Source organism: Populus euphratica, unplaced genomic scaffold, assembly GCF_000495115.2.
Source record: "Populus euphratica unplaced genomic scaffold, PopEup_1.0 scaffold6.1, whole genome shotgun sequence".
Classification (NCBI taxonomy): Eukaryota; Viridiplantae; Streptophyta; class Magnoliopsida; order Malpighiales; family Salicaceae; genus Populus; species Populus euphratica.
Genome location: NW_011499849.1, coordinates 3,369,353 through 3,385,702, shown reverse-complemented (window position 1 = coordinate 3,385,702; position 16,350 = coordinate 3,369,353). Strand labels below are relative to the sequence as shown.

Below are 16,350 nucleotides of genomic sequence, written 5' to 3'. Positions count from 1 at the left end.
TGTGAGTGTTGTAAGGATATTTGTGAGGTATTTTTAAGTTGAAATAATTTAAAAATTAAGGTTTTCTGACCAGAAAATAGAATGCTCTATTTTTTTTACCACTACAATAATGGTCAGAATTTAAACTTGTAATCAACATGTTGTCTACATATTTTTTTTTTCTAAAATTAGGGATAAATAACTTATTATCTATTATTTTTTTTAAGAAAAAACCATTCATGCGCCTGAGCTTTCCCATGTGGGCTCATGCACTTTGATTTTTTTTACACTTTTTTGTTTTTCAATATATATACTATGACTTGATTGGCTAATTAAGCCGATATATTTAAATTATTATTTTTTAATTTAACTTTTTAATATGTTTTCTCATTTAAAAAATAGTTTTTAAATTTATGTTTTAATTGATGCCATTCATATTTAACCTTTCTTAAATAAATAATGTTTTTAATTATTTATGCGTGTTTAATTTTTAAAATAATTTTTCTAATTCATTTATATTTGTTTTAATATTTTTATAGATGAATTTATTTTTTAAAATAAAATAAAATTTATCTTAAGATAATATTTCTAATATGTGGAGGCATGCATTCTATTTTTATTTTATTTAAATAATTTAATATGTATATTTATTTTTATTTTTCTTAATTGAATAAAAAAGTTATTTTAGTTAACAATATTTAACAAACATAACCATGTAAATTTCTTTCCTATAAGATTAATTATATTCATGCGCATCTATTTTATATTTTTAATTTTAGGCAGCATTACTGATATTTTTAAATTCATTAACATGTATAATTCTCTATTTATTATAAAAAAATTCTAGCCACATAAATATATATAAAAAATACATGTACAATTCTTAATAGAAAATAAAATATCTGATGGCGACATAGCGCGGATGACATAACTTGTGTAAAAGATACCAAGTGCCGCTGTACCGCCCCCGCTATTCACAACTCCAGAGATAACCAACTTTGAGACATGAAAAATATTTTTATTTAATAACAATTCCCTTCATGCTGCGCGGCCTGCACCGCCGAGCCCTCATCCACACACGCTAAAAAAACAAACCTAGCAGCACAGTGGCATTTTCGTTGTTTCAGCTAAATAAAAAGGCGAAATCGACATTGCATCCACACCGATTTTTATTTCACGCTGCAAGCTTACCACCCAAAAAACTAAAATAGAAAAAAAGGAGCTATTGTATTATTAATCAAGAGAGAGAGAAAAAGATAAAAGAATGATGATCAACTCCACCCAATCCATTTGATTTTCAATAATCTCTCTTTACCCTCTCTCTCTCTCTCTCTGTTAGTGTCTTTCTTCAATGTCACTGTTGTTCCTCCTTTCCGTTTAAACCTTCTATTTCAAGCCAGTTCGAATGTTCATGTTCTTACACTCCACACTACCCACATCGTTTCTGAGTCAGTCCATAGAACAAAAAAAACCATACACCTTTTTTTTGGTGCCATATCATTGACCATTCAGAATCGTACTACTTATAATCACAAACAACAATAAAAAAATATTTCTCTTTGATTTTAACAAGTTAAATGCCATGCTTGCTTGTTAATTTATTATTTGCGCGAGTGAAATGCGGAACAGCCAGCGATTTTTCAAGACGATGGGAAAATCGCCGGCGATTTGATGGAATCCGCACTGTCTAGTCTTACAGTTTTGGACATTTCATGGAGGTTTTTATAAACAAGTGTAGTTCATGTTCCGTACCTAGATTTGATACTAAGCTCAGATTCACACTCGTTGTTTTCGAGGTAAGCTGTTCCTGTTCTTTTTCTTTTTAATGCTGTCTTTCTCTTTTATTTTGTTCTTTGAAATGTGAGATTTAGGGTTTTAGTTCACCAGCTTTGTTTGCTTCCTGAGAATTTGAAGGGAAAAAAAGAAATTTTGGGGTTTAGTTACTGAATTTTAGCCCTCAAGTAATTGTCCGATGCCAAAAGTTTTTCTCTCAGTTTAGATTTTCTTTTTGTAATAATTTTGTTTTGTGAAGATTTCCTCTTTAGCCGCCTTCTTTCTTTCTTCTTAGTTTTCTTTTTTGTTAATGGAAATTACTTTTCGGGAACTGTTCACAGTTCGCCTGATTTTTATAGGGCATAAGCTTCCTTGTTGAATTTGGATTGCTTAGCCTTTGGAAATAAGATGGGTCTGTTAAGGAACTTTTAACTCAAAAAGTATTATTAGTTGCTTCATTAGCTTTTATAGTTAAAGCTTAATTAAGCTTATGGAGTTCAGAGTTTTGTTCTTTGCTCTGTATTTGTTACCTTGAGTTTGGAGCTGCAAGATCTCTTAATTTTTTATTTGTTTTGGCCAAATTTTGTTGCAAACATCATCATCATCATCTCTATTTGAAAATCGAAGCTTTCTGTTCGTGCTCATACGAACAGCCAGATTTATTTGTTTGAGTTTGATAAGTAATTTCAACAATGTGCGGTTGTGATGACTTCGAAACAGATTGCGTTGATACTGGTATGCTTTCTAGCTATTAATGCTGAAAGCCACGACCACCAATTGCAACAGCAAAGTGCAGAGAGGGGAAGTGAAAATATTATATCACATTCATGCATTCACGACCAGATTATTGAAGAGAGGAAACGACCTGGTCGCCAGGTGTACTCTGTTACTCCACAGATTTATGGTCAGTCTGGTATCTCTAAACCCCATCATCGCAAAGGGAGGGCGTTGCTTGGAATTTCAGAATCATCGTTACAGCAAAAAGATGTAAAGCAACCAATTAGGATATTTTTAAATTATGATGCGGTTGGTCACTCACCTGACAGAGATTGCCGAAAAGTTGGTGACATTGTGAAGGTGGGTGTAATAGGTGATTTAGTAAGCTCAGTTGAACGTACTAGTTTCTGCTGTATAACTGATATTTTCTTTTCTTTTCTTTCTTTCTTTCTCATCAGCTAGGAGAGCCTCCAGTGGCTTCTCGTCCTGGCACTCCTTGCAATCCCCATGGTGATCCTCCACTCTATGGTGATTGCTGGTACAATTGCACTGCAGATGATATTTCTGGATCGGAAAAAAAGCATCGGCTTCGCAAGGTTAGCACTCATAAAATTAATTTCAGATATCTACTCTGTGATGCTTATTTTGAGATGACTATTAAATCTTGATGATGCATGAAACTGAAATTAACATATCTATCAGCAAAAAGTTTGATAAAATGAAGAACTTTCTGTAATTGATTTCGATACAGGCTCTGGGGCAGACAGGTGATTGGTTTAGGAGAGCATTGGCTGTTGAGCCAGTAAAGGGTTACTTGCGGTTAAGTGGATATTCTGCATGTGGGCAAGATGGAGGCGTACAACTTCCACGTGTATATGTTGAGGGTATGTCATTTCAGTTGCCCTTTTGCTTTGTGATTTGCTCAAATTGCCATTCTGATTTTTATGGCACTTGTTATATTGGAATTCTGAGGTAATCTTTATATTTGTTTAAATTCTCTTCAGAGGGTGTTGCTGATGCGGACTTGGTTCTTTTGGTGACGACAAGACCGACCACTGGCAACACTCTTGCATGGGCAGTGGCATGTGAACGCGATCAATGGGGCCGCGCAATTGCTGGTAAATTAGTTCTGCTTGTTAATTTATTTTATCATTTTTTTATTTTTTTGCATTGAGCATCATCTCATTGTTCATGAGATAATAAGCCTGAGCTTTTCATTTCTTTTGCAGGACACGTGAATGTTGCCCCTCGCCATTTGACAGCTGAAGCAGAGACTTTACTTTCAGCTACTCTCATTCATGAGGTGATTTTGTATTAAATTAACAAGATTGGCAACCTGTGGAATGATCTATCTTGTACTGATTAACATGTTTAATTTCATCCAGGTTATGCATGTCTTAGGTTTTGATCCTCACGCCTTCTCCCATTTTAGGGATGACAGAAAGAGAAGGCGCAGTCAGGTTGATGGCAAATATACTGTTGTTTCAATTATTGAAACATTATCTGAATTGTTACGGGAACTATTTATGTTGCCTTTCAAAAAAAAAATGGTGTCAAAAGGATTTCAGAGTTTATTTGTGTGCACTTATGGGAATTTCAAATGAATTCAACATTTAAGCTTGCCATTGCATGTTTTTCAGGTCACCGAACAACTCATGGATGAAAAGCTTGGTCGGATTGTAACACGTGTGGTTCTTCCACGTGTTATCATGCACTCACGAAATCATTATGGGGTAAGTATTGTGCAGCTGATCAGTATTCCATGGAAATGCTTGCATTGTCAGGATACTCTTTATTTACGTTCTGTGGCTTTTAATTTCTGACTGTCACACCTCAAAAGCCAACTAAGGTTTGATAAGTTTTCCTTCTAGCAGGCATTCTCGGAAAATTTAACAGGATTAGAACTTGAAGATGGGGGAGGACGTGGCACATCAGGTATTCCTTTTATTTTCTGTGATTTCTTTTTCACTCTCAAGCAGTGTTTATTTTTTGTATGTAATTTGGCTATATCTAAATTGTTGACATATTGGTTGCAAGTTTTGTATTTGAGGCACTTAGATTAATAAATATCATTGAAAATTGACTTGTGGTACATGGCAGGATGTTTATTTATGGGAACAGAAATACTGAATTAATGACACGTGGAAAATGTTTTTACCAATTTGAGGGGCAATAATCTGTTGTTACTATCAGACATATAATCATATTCTAGCTAAAAACTGGGGTAATTCCTAGAAATTTAGTGATTAATATTTATATGACAACTTGGCTGCAGGGTCACATTGGGAAAAGAGGCTTCTGATGAATGAAATAATGACAGGATCTGTGGATACAAGATCTGTAGTTTCAAAAATGACACTAGCTCTGTTGGAAGATAGTGGATGGTACCAGGCTAACTATAGCATGGCAGATCATCTTGACTGGGGTCGAAATCAAGGAACTGAATTTGTTACATCCCCTTGCAACCTCTGGAAGGGGGCATATCATTGCAATGCTACCCAGTTGTCAGGCTGTACATACAACAGGGAGGCAGAGGGTTATTGTCCGATTGTAAGTTACACTGGGGATCTCCCCCAGTGGGCTCGTTACTTTCCACAGGCAAATAAAGGTTGGTTCCTGAGCATGAAGTTTTTTTAGAAAATTTGCCACTGGAATATGTGAATGTAAATTGATGATCTTTGTGGATCAATTATTTTTAAACCATATTTTTTTGTCTACATATTATCACAACAGTCTGTCCTTAAAGATGCAACTAAGCCTCTCTTTTCATGCCGTGTTTGTGATTAATTGTAGAAAACCAGGAGCCTGTTTCCTTAACTATTGTGATTTTTTCCCATAATTCCACATTTTTTCAATCATTTTGTGGGATCAACTTAGAGAGACATTGCTTTGATTGAAAATCTTGTTAAGATAATGTTTTTATGCTCTCAATTATTCCTGCACAAGCCTTTGGGTGTCACAAGCTGCTTGTAACATCTGGACATGTCAACTACCTGCAATACATATCATGTTGAACAAGGCTGTGATTATTTAATATATCAATATCCTTAAACAAGTCTGATATATTTGCTGTTAATTTGATTTTCCTTTTTAACTTTATTGATGGTCATCACAGGTGGGCAGTCCTCGTTGGCCGACTACTGTACTTATTTTGTGGCTTACTCTGATGGATCTTGTACAGACACAAACAGTGCAAGAGCACCAGATAGAATGTTAGGTGAAGTGCGAGGGAGTAGCTCCAGGTAAGATTTGAGATTAGAGCATTCTGTTTGAAGAGTTTGAGCATAATATATTGATCAGCATTTTAAAATAATGCATGTAGGTGTATGGCCTCATCATTAGTACGTACTGGATTTGTCAGGGGCTCAATGACCCAAGGAAATGGTTCTTATCAGCACAGATGTGTAAATAACTCCCTCGAGGTATGCACTGGAGCTCTGTTATGTTTAATACCCCCCTGCTTGTCATGCTGTAGTTAAATATATGCTAGTGTGAAGTCCATTAGGTTGGCTTGCATGTGCAAAGTAAGCATCTATCTGTACATATAAAATGTATTTTCTCAACAAATGACGAGTTTTTTAAGAGGGTTGAAAAGATGAATAAATGAAATTTATGCAACTGTATAAGCTGTAATATAGTTATGATTTGGAGATTTGCAAGTTTCCAGTCACTGTTCTCATAAGCTGTAGTTTTTAAGATTCGCTAAACTTTCCAGAAAATAATGTCCAGCTTGAGGAATTCAACCATAGCGTTTAGCTAATTCTCACCTGGGATGTGTGTGAGGGTGCAGGATGTCCTTTGAACAGACTTGTCTGTCCAATTTTCCATCGTGAACATGGAATAACACAACAGATTTCACAAGATGAGCTTCTTGCCTCTTAAATGACACTGATGTTTACTAGGGGGATGATCTGAAGGAGATTGAATGTCTTATTTTTAGGATTTTGAAAATAATTGGTCGTTTTCATGCTGCCATTAAAAGCAGGATGCGTGTTATAATGTAATTCTGATGGTCCTCTCTTTAGGTTGCTGTGGATGGTATTTGGAAAGTGTGCCCGGAAGCTGGAGGACCAGTTCAATTCCCCGGATTTAATGGTAATTAATTATTTGTTTTTAAGCTAATTGATTAAATTAAGTTATTAATTGTCCATCCTTATATTTTCTGTGTTTTGTTCTTATCTGTAGGGGAGCTGATTTGTCCTGCTTACCAGGAGCTCTGTAGTACAGGTTCAGTCTCTGTACCTGGACAGTGCCCCAGCTCTTGTAATTTTAATGGGGACTGTATAGATGGAAGGTGTCATTGTTTCATAGGATTTCATGGTCATGATTGTAGTAAACGTAAGCTCCTATTAAGCTTTTCAGTGTGTATAAGTTTGGAATCAATGGATGAGAATCTTGGCTTCATTGAATTATATTTTTGCAATCCATTGATTCTTGGCTTCATTGAATTATATTTTTGCAATTGTGTTAAGCATTTCCTTGATTCTTTTGTAGGCTCCTGTCCGGGGAACTGCAATGGCCAGGGTAAGTGCCTTTCAAATGGGATCTGCCAATGTGAAAATGGTTACACTGGCATCGACTGTTCTACTGGTAATGTGATCTTTCTTGGAGAAGCCTGATAGTGTTCCTTTCAAATGTGTTATCTTTGTAATATTGCTCTTTGCTGTGATATGCAGCTGTTTGTGATGAACAATGCAGCCTCCATGGTGGGGTCTGTGACAATGGAGTTTGTGAATTCCGTTGCTCAGACTACGCAGGCTACACATGTCAGAACAGCTCGACTCTTCTCTCCAGTCTCTCAGTTTGCAAAAATGTACTGGAGAGTGACATGTCTGGCCAACACTGTGCACCCAGTGAATCAAGTATACTTCAGCAGGTAGAAGAAGTTGTTGTCATGCCCAACTATCACCGTTTGTTCCCAGGTGGGGCCCGGAAGTTATTTAATATCTTTGGCAGCAGCTATTGCGACGCAGCTGCCAAGCGACTAGCATGCTGGGTAGGGTCCTCACACTTCTTTCCAGGAGTCTCCCATTAGTTTTTTAATAGTTGTGTCGTGCTTGATGATGATTTATATATTGTATGGTCTAAAATCTGTCCCACCTACATGAGCAGATCTCTATCCAAAAGTGTGACAAGGATGGTGACAACAGGCTCCGGGTATGCCATTCAGCATGCCAGTCCTATAATTCAGCTTGTGGAGCATCACTTGACTGCTCGGACCAAACCCTCTTTAGCAGCGAGGACGAAGGTGACGTTCAGTGCACGGGCTCTGGTGAGATGAGAGTCTCATGGTTTAATCGTCTGCGGAGTAGTTTGTTTTCGAGTAATACTTCGTCCGGAGGAATGTCTGTAAAATATAGGCATCTGTAGATCTCTTTCCCCTTAAATTTTTTCCTAATTTTGGGTTGTAATTTTTCCAGGGCTCAATTGTAGGATAGGTGGCACGCAGTGCACGTGCCCTAGATGTAGATTGTTCGTGGGCTTCACCCTCGTTTAAGGAAATTGGGCGGGGATTGGCTTTCAAAAAGGAAAGCCGCATGTAGAGAGTATTGGAAATGTATGAAGAAAGAACACAAGAAGGAAAAAAAGAAAGAAAAAGTACAAAACTTTGCTGTGTGATCAGCGGTTCGGCCGAAGGCCTTAAAAAGAAAAGCCTTGTGTTTTCTCGATTCTCCTTGTCTATTTCCTTTCCTATTCTCTCGTTAAAATCTTGCTTGCTTGTGACTGGTTATTTTCAGCTTCTCAAATCTGTGCTCAGCGGGGTCCAAATGTTCACGTGCCAGGTGAAAAATGTTTTTTCAATCAACTGGAACCCTTTCAACTCGCGGTGCTTGTAGCCATTAAAGCAGAAGCTTCATGCCACTCCATAATTCTAGATTTTTTCAATTTCGGAGCCAAAAAAAGCAGATACTGATAACCTGCATCAATTGCTGCAAGCCTCAGGGGGGTCTTATGGCTGCTGTTCTTGTTTCAAAACTGCATAGCTGTAACACATTCTTTCTTGAAAAATATTTCTGCAAAATTTGAATTTTTTTTTTTACTTAAATTCATGTTTTTGAGTGTTTTTAGATGATAAATTATTTTGATATATTTTTAGATAAAAACATTTTAAAAGCAATCACCATCACAATATTAATTTGGTATAGCTAATCTTTATTTAGTTGTTTTCAATCCATGTGGACTATCTAGGTGCTCTTATTTTTTTATAAGTATATCTTATATATACGGCACAATCCAAACAGTTGTTTTTAAAAAAAAAAAAATTAATATAGATATTCAGACCAACTTATATATATCTTGACTAATTCCACAGGCTCTTAAGTAAACGACCATGTAAATTTTCAGTGATTATTATATTAGCAATCATAAGACTTGAACCTGATACTATAGGAAAAGAAAACCTCTTTATTCTAAACTCTTACAATTTGGTCATGTATTAGATGATTCTCAACCGTTGTTTTCTTGAAATGAAAAGTGTCAATAAAGATAAATTTGAATGGAAAGACTAATTAACAACAGAGAATATAAACTTTTAAGTGGCTAAAATTCAAATAAAAAATCTTACATGAATCTAAAATTTCAGAATCATGAATTTATTTTCACTAAAAATAAATAAATGTTGAAAACATTTTAGAACACAAAAAAACTATAATACTAATAGCATAATCCTTCAACAAATTAATTACAACAATTAATAATATAAAAAAATGCTAAAGGTGACAAATGACTGGATTTAATATGTCTATGTATAAGTTATAGCTATGACACAAACGTAATTGTACTCGACTATATTTGTATGAAAATAAGTTTCATCAACAAGTCCTAGAGATCAAACAAGGAAAATTAAATCTATCAATAATATTATATTCTTCAGAAAATAATTAATGGAAAATCATCCAGACCCATTTGGACAAAATATGATCAAGTAATCAGACCAGGTGCAAGTACAAGTACTTGAGGCATCATCATAAGCATAACTATATGCTGTCGGGCACGCATTCTTGAACATCTCTGAGTATTGTGTCGGGAAGCAAGTCTGCGGTGTGGCATGATCGGCGGTACAGCAGAACTCGGGGACGTTAAATGCGGAATAAGCACTCTTGCAAGCAACAGTAGAACCCGAATCCATGACCCGGAGCTCCATGGGGCAGTTCCCCTTAAGATCCGCAACACAACCCGCATATTGACAATCACCAGACCCACCCAATGCCTTAACACCTAAACCACCATTGTATCCATCAACAAGATTCACACCATAAAAGTCCTCGTCGTTTGGGGTTTGACCCAATAGTAACTTCCACAGGACCAAAAGGAGGAGCACCACCACCAATACACTTTAGAGTGCCACCACAGTCACTGGTTATGCACTTGCCATTGCCTGATTCATCAAACGTGCATCCGGTTCTAGCCCAAAATCATCCTGACCAACCAGGTGGAGCCTGGAACTGGCCAACATAAAACCACCATCATCAAGAATGGGAGATTATTAGTGAATATATTTTGTAGTTAATCAATCGGTTCATTTTATTCATATAAAATATATTTATTTTTAATAGTTAATTATATTTAATTGTATTTAATTATAAATCTTGAGTAAAGATAAAGTTTATAAAATAAAAATGTTTTGTATAAAAAATTATAAATTTATTATAATTATAAGATTCTAATATTCTTATTATTTTTTATGTGTCATGAGTTTTATCTTCTTTTTTTCTTTGTATCTGTTTTTTTTCAAAATAAATCTAAAAAGTAATCAATAGGATATTACTAATTATTCTATGAATACCATAAAATTTTCCATGCTTTGTCGAGAAGAGAAGCAGTAGAAGATAACACAAGGAGATTGAGGAAATTGCCATTGGTTTTTTTGGAGGAATTGTGGTAATAGTTATGGTTTAAAGTATGTTTTGTTTAAAAATATATTAGAATAATATTTTTTTTAAATTATTTTAAAGATAAATATTTTAAAATAATTTGAAAATAAAAAATAATAATTTTAATAAAAAATTAAAATAAAAAAAAACACAATTTCAGTTCAAATAAATTTAATGAGAAAGACCATTACAGATAAAAGAAGAGAGTTGGGTGTAAATAAAGAAAAAGGAGATGGGAAGGTTAGTGTGGTCGGAGAGCTGGGATCGTGGAAGTTGTCTTGGAAGGCATTGAATTTATACATGAGTGTGTCCCCCACTACCTTAACTTTCTTTCTGATCAGTTCATTTTAACCCGTCCCCATCCTTTTGTGATTCACGTTATGCTATCGCTACTATTTTAGATTTGTTTCCCTTTCCATGTCATCCTTTCTTTTTGTGATTTACATTATCATTCCTTTTCTTCTTCTTTCAAAATGACAGTAATTATAATGTCAAGAGATATAACTCAATTTATTATATTCTAAATCTGTTATTTAAAAATTACTAATTTAAATTTTATAAATCATAGAATTACTGAAAATTTATATAGTTATTAACTTTAAAACCTATAAAATCAGTTAAGATACAAATAAACTGGTCTGAACATCTATATTAATAAAAAACACATATTAATAAAAAATAAGCAATAATTATTATGCATGGTCTAAATTTAGTTGTTAATTTTTGATGAATTCACATAAAAACTTTAATGAATTTCTTGGGATTTTTCCACGGCAACAATTGGATCGAATAATTTGAAGTGGGTTGGTGTTACTGTAAAATGAATTTTCCGATGTTTAAGTGAATTTAAAGCTTAGGAAGAGAGTTTTATAGAAATGGTGAGCAAGAAATATGTAGTTGGGAGTTGTGTATTCTTTAGTGTATCATTTGTGCATATTGTTATTTAAATAAAAACCCTGATTTACCTTGGAAGATGAACAGGAACAGGGGAGTGTAACTCACCATAATGGAATGGCAACACTAGCACAGCTCAATCTGCGAAGGAGACTAAATTGCCAAGGAATGGTGAAAGCTTGTTAAGAGTATTTTTACATAATCAACCAGATCACATTGCCACCAGATTTACATATATAGCTGCCTTCAATATGGTTTCAAACACTAACCATACAATTGCGAGACAACTTATTGATCAATCTTAACAGCAAGATAGTCCCTCAAAAATAAACAATATGTTTCTCGGAAACAAAATAGAGTTAAATAAATTGCAGTTTCAAACACGAGTTATACAGTAGCAATCTGACAAGGTTTTTGTTTTTATTTTATTTTTTCTTGAAAGAAGAAAAAGAAAAAAAGGGGTAAAAGACCTCTACACTCAAGTTCTTGCTTGATTGCCTTTTTGTATAAATATTTATTTTCATCTTCCATGCGTCAATTTTCTTCGCATCTTATGCTAATTAATTTCTCGACATTCACTTATCCGATTCCGCGCTCCATCAACTTATATCATCAAAGCACGCGAACGATCCCATGAAAAGCAGCTGCAGCTTCTTCTTATATATTTACTAATTTGCTTCACAGTGCAGAAGCCATTTTCTCTCTTTTCTTTAGCAAAACGTTGAAGGTGAACGAACCCTTCACGGGGCAAACATCAGCACTACAACTCCCACTCCCACTCCCACTCCCACACGGCAGTTAACATGCATGCGCTCCCTTCCACCACTCCGTTCACTTTTCCAGTTATTTCATTTGCGCACAACCATGTACGTATCTTTATAGCTAGTGTCCTCTTCATATATATCGAAAAGCTATTGAGATTAAATTTATTTATACAAGAAAGTGTCCCAAAAAAGGGCCAAATCTCTCCCTTGTAACTAAAGATTTTATCTACAATATTAATTTAAATGATCTCATCAATTAGTGCTATGTATACCTGGTATCATCCTTCATCATTCCATGCTGACATTCTTTTTGACATGATATGGTATCAAACAAATATGTTCATTCTTAGTTTTTTCCCACATTAAGTACTACACAAAATTTCATTTGGGAAAATAATTCTCATTATAAAATAATTTTTTAAATTAAAACATTTGAAAAAATAATTCTCATTATAACATAGAAACAGGAGTCACGCATGTATTACATGCGCATAGTGGCGAAATCAGAATTTTTTAAATGAGGGGAAACTATTAACAAATACTTAATATTATGTATTGTATAGATATGCATTATATAAAAAAATTAATTTAAAATATATGTAATAGCTCATATGAAATAAAATTAATTTAAGAATACTTTTAAAATGAAAAAGCTTATGTTAAAATTATTTTTTTTGAGTTTTTATATTTTAAAACCGTTTCATAATAATTTTATTATTAACCTCATCGAAGATATTTTTCTCAATATATATAATCAAACTGTCATTCATCTATTTTTAATTTAAGTGGGTTCAATGCTTGTGTTTTCTAAATCTTCCAATGGCTAATGAAGTTCTTTCTTGACAACAATTCTATGTTGACATGTGGTAAAGAGTAACTAAAATCATAGCTTAAAAGAATTTTCACGATAAATTAATGTTATTATTGTTGAGTTATATCGGGATGATTGGATTCGCAGGAGCCTCACCATATATGCATGAACTCAACTATTCATCTATTTATTTTCTTATTTAACTTTATTTTTAGTTATGAATGTTTTTAGTGTGTGTGTGCGTTTCATAGGTGATATGGACATGTCTGTGTTTTATGGTTTCATAGGTGATATAGACATCATACACCGATTATTTGATTATAAGAGTATCTTTATTTATGTATGGAGGGAAATGATTTATGGCTATCAGTGGTCTTTATATACTATTTTGCTATAGTTGAGATGTATTGCCCTGGTCGGGTAATGCATCATTTTGGATTGCATCAATACATGCTTAATTATACTGACACATTTAATGACTTACATGCTGTTAATTATCGAGGTAAAATGGACAATGATTAAACGGTGGTTCAAGTATAATATGTTAATCCAAGACATGAGAGGAGAGATCGTATATTTACAAAACGTTATCCATTTATTGAGTTAGATCTTTACATGTCTTGGTACATGAACATAATGACTCATAACACCATAGTGAAAGCATGTTACAAGATGTTTATGTGACACTCTGTGTTAGTTAGCACGTAATTCGAATAATTACAAGCTTCATGCACCAAGATATAATAGATTGATATGTATGAGTTAATTTATTTTTTTTACATTTAATAAAATTCATATTTATATCTTATAATGATAATATAATCTTTCTTTGTATATTAGGTAGATTTTTTAACACGTGAGGGTCGGAGAGCTGTGGCTATAGTTAGTGATGCTACCGATGTTGTTATGCCCAATGCTTTCAATACTTGGTTTTCATTGTGCTGTCCTTCATTTGACGAGGCTAGAAAGACTCAATGTTTGGAAAATGCAAAAGAGGATGATGAGATTGTTTATTATGCATGACGACATGCTCGTGATTTTGATGGTGTAAACTTATTAACAAGATATGTTCGATGTAGTTTTTAGTTAATTTTTAATTGAATTCATATTGTTTATTGTAAAGAATTATTTTGGTGTTGAGATTAAGATTTTTAATTATGAAATTATTTGCTATGAAATTAGAGGAATTTTTTGTGTTGAATTTGTTTCAATAAATTACTTGTCTTGAGCTATAGTTGTTATTTTTGTAATTTTATTGTCTTTAAAATTATGTCTTGCTGGGTAGATAGCTGAAAGTGTTAGGTCAAATAGTTAGGTGGTGTTTTAATAGTTCATACATGTACTATGGGTGCGTTTATTTTCTAGAAAGTAGTGTTTGGAAAATTATTTTTTAAATTTTTTTGTGTTTATTTGCTATTAAAAAAATTGGTTAATGGAAAGTACTTTTTGGTCAACGAAAAGCACTTTCCAGTTAAAGAAAAATTTAGCTTGGTTTTCAGAAAAGTGTTTTCCTTTTATTTTGGGCAGAAAACACTTTTTTAAATTATGAAAAATTTAGAAATATTATATTATTTATTGATTATATCAAATTTGATTCTCAAACTTTTGATTACTGTGTAGATTTTATTTTAAATATTTGTTACTTATTTTATTTGAGATAATTTATGAAATGTTAATTATTATTATTTTAATTTTTTCATCTTTTAATTTTTAATTTTTTAGATTTGAACTCTATTATTTTGATTAATATTTATTTTATTTGAGATAATTTATGAAATTATATTTTTTTCAATTTCATTATCATTTAACATTTTAATTTGTAAGATTTATTCCTTATTATTTTAATAAAATTGAAAAAAATAAAAAATTAATAAGTTATTTTTCAACTCATTTTCCATGACATAACCAAATATTGAAAAATATTTTACAACTTATTTTTTATTATAATACCAATATAAAAAAATAATTTACTTTTTAATGTTTTATTCCAACATAAAAATTTATATTTTTAAAAATATTATTTTTCAATAAACAGGACTTACATGCATGACTTTAATTTTTACGTTAGAATAATAACTATTTTTTTTAAATTTTGATAATTTGGGAAATAATTTTGCTTGCTGTGCTAGTGGAAAAAAAAAAAAAACTCATCTTTTTTTATTCTTTTAAACGTAATAATAAATTAAAAAACCCGCAGGTATCAGCTTGAATGCATTGAATTGTCTTATCACAAAACATCAACATATAATGATGTTTACTTTGACAGAATGGCAGTAGACAGACACAACGACACCTAACCCTGCAGAAGCCACATCCATTTTTGAACACGATAGATCTTGTTCACGAAAGCGAGTATTCTCTGCTTGAACACGAGAATATTTGCTGCACATTTATCCCTTTTTTGGAATGTTTTCGTGTCTATTCAATATGCAGAAGGTGAGGTAATGACAAGTTGGGATAAGGGACAAAAGATGATTGAAGTCGGTAAGCAGAAGGGCAGGTACTGCAGCATCCATTCGTCATGGCAGTCGGTTCTCCATTTGATATCACCTTTTTTCTTTAGTTCAATAATCCAGGATTGAATTGCACAACAAAAAGATAATCTTCTCCTAGCTTCAAACCCTCCAGTCCAAAGTCAGTTTATCCTTGCTTTTCTAAATCCCTCACTTCAACTAGTTTGGTGACGGTATAACTGGTGCGACTTGAATTGCATGGTATCAAGACAAAACAAAAAGAAAAGTTTTGATGGGCTGGTCTCTAGCGATCAGCGCTTTCCTAATTCTTACTGGACCTCGGTGGAAGACAGCGACTTAAATCCCCACTTAGGTGCGAATCCAAGATATTCCGAATCGAATCCAATTGGTGATTCTTTAAAGCACACAAGCAGCTAGCCACTTCGAGTAGGATGGTTGTCGCTGAGATGAAATCCAGTAGAGAAGGTAAGGTATGAGATATAGAAAGGGAACATAACTTGCTGAGAGCTGACGCCTAGGAAGCAGAGAGAACCCGGGTCTACGAGGTTGAGTTACGCAACCCATAGAAGAACTTGAGAGCTGCCTCTTGGTGGGCGCTTGAGCTGATAAGGGCTGATTCTTTACAGCACAGGAGCCGCAAGCGAGGGACTTCATATTAGGGCGGTTGTCGCTGAGATGAGATCCTATTCTGAGAATTCGAGTACAAAAGGTGTGGTTTGGTTTTATGAGTTGTAGAGAGAGAACATAACCTGGTTGAGAGAGCTGACAACAAGGAATGTAGAGGGAGAACCTAGGTGTATAAAGTATAGTACACAATAGATAAAAAGGACTTGAGAGCTGACTCTTAGTGCGGACTAGAGTTGACAGCTAACCCAGCCTAGTAACGAGGGTCGCTATGCGCCATCTTACCATTTTACATTGCATAACGCCATGGTTTTCGTGGTATTTAAGTGATAAAGCATTTCTATGCGTCAAGTCAAAACATTTTGGCAGTGATCTTGCATTCTTTAAAAACCCATTCAGTAAACAGTTCTGTCATGATGCCCAAATAATATATCAGAACA

At 33.8% G+C, this 16,350-nt stretch overlaps 1 protein-coding gene across 1 annotated transcript; it reads left to right on the top strand.

The window, feature by feature from the left end:
• The first annotated feature begins 1,182 nt into the window (after window positions 1-1,182).
• LOC105120685 (leishmanolysin-like) lies at window positions 1,183-8,138 on the top strand. Its single transcript, XM_011018989.1, has 17 exons — window positions 1,183-1,775; window positions 2,473-2,829; window positions 2,928-3,065; window positions 3,221-3,353; window positions 3,474-3,587; window positions 3,699-3,772; window positions 3,855-3,929; window positions 4,110-4,202; window positions 4,344-4,404; window positions 4,745-5,077; window positions 5,585-5,711; window positions 5,792-5,891; window positions 6,495-6,564; window positions 6,655-6,807; window positions 6,964-7,059; window positions 7,146-7,465; window positions 7,582-8,138. The coding sequence occupies exons 1-17, from the start codon at window positions 1,692-1,694 to the stop codon at window positions 7,837-7,839; spliced, it is 2,586 nt and encodes an 861-aa protein (XP_011017291.1). The 5' UTR covers window positions 1,183-1,691; the 3' UTR covers window positions 7,840-8,138.
• The last annotated feature ends 8,212 nt before the right edge of the window (window positions 8,139-16,350 follow it).

Bases quoted from the DNA above. Each gene is read 5' to 3' on its own strand.
- LOC105120685 (XM_011018989.1), top strand. From the start codon at position 1,692: ATGGAGGTTTTTATAAACAAGTGTAGTTCATGTTCCGTACCTAGATTT. The intron at 4,203-4,343 runs GTAAGTATTGTG...TCCTTCTAGCAG, and splicing joins ACTCACGAAATCATTATGGG to GCATTCTCGGAAAATTTAAC. The intron at 5,892-6,494 runs GTATGCACTGGA...TCCTCTCTTTAG, and splicing joins GTGTAAATAACTCCCTCGAG to GTTGCTGTGGATGGTATTTG.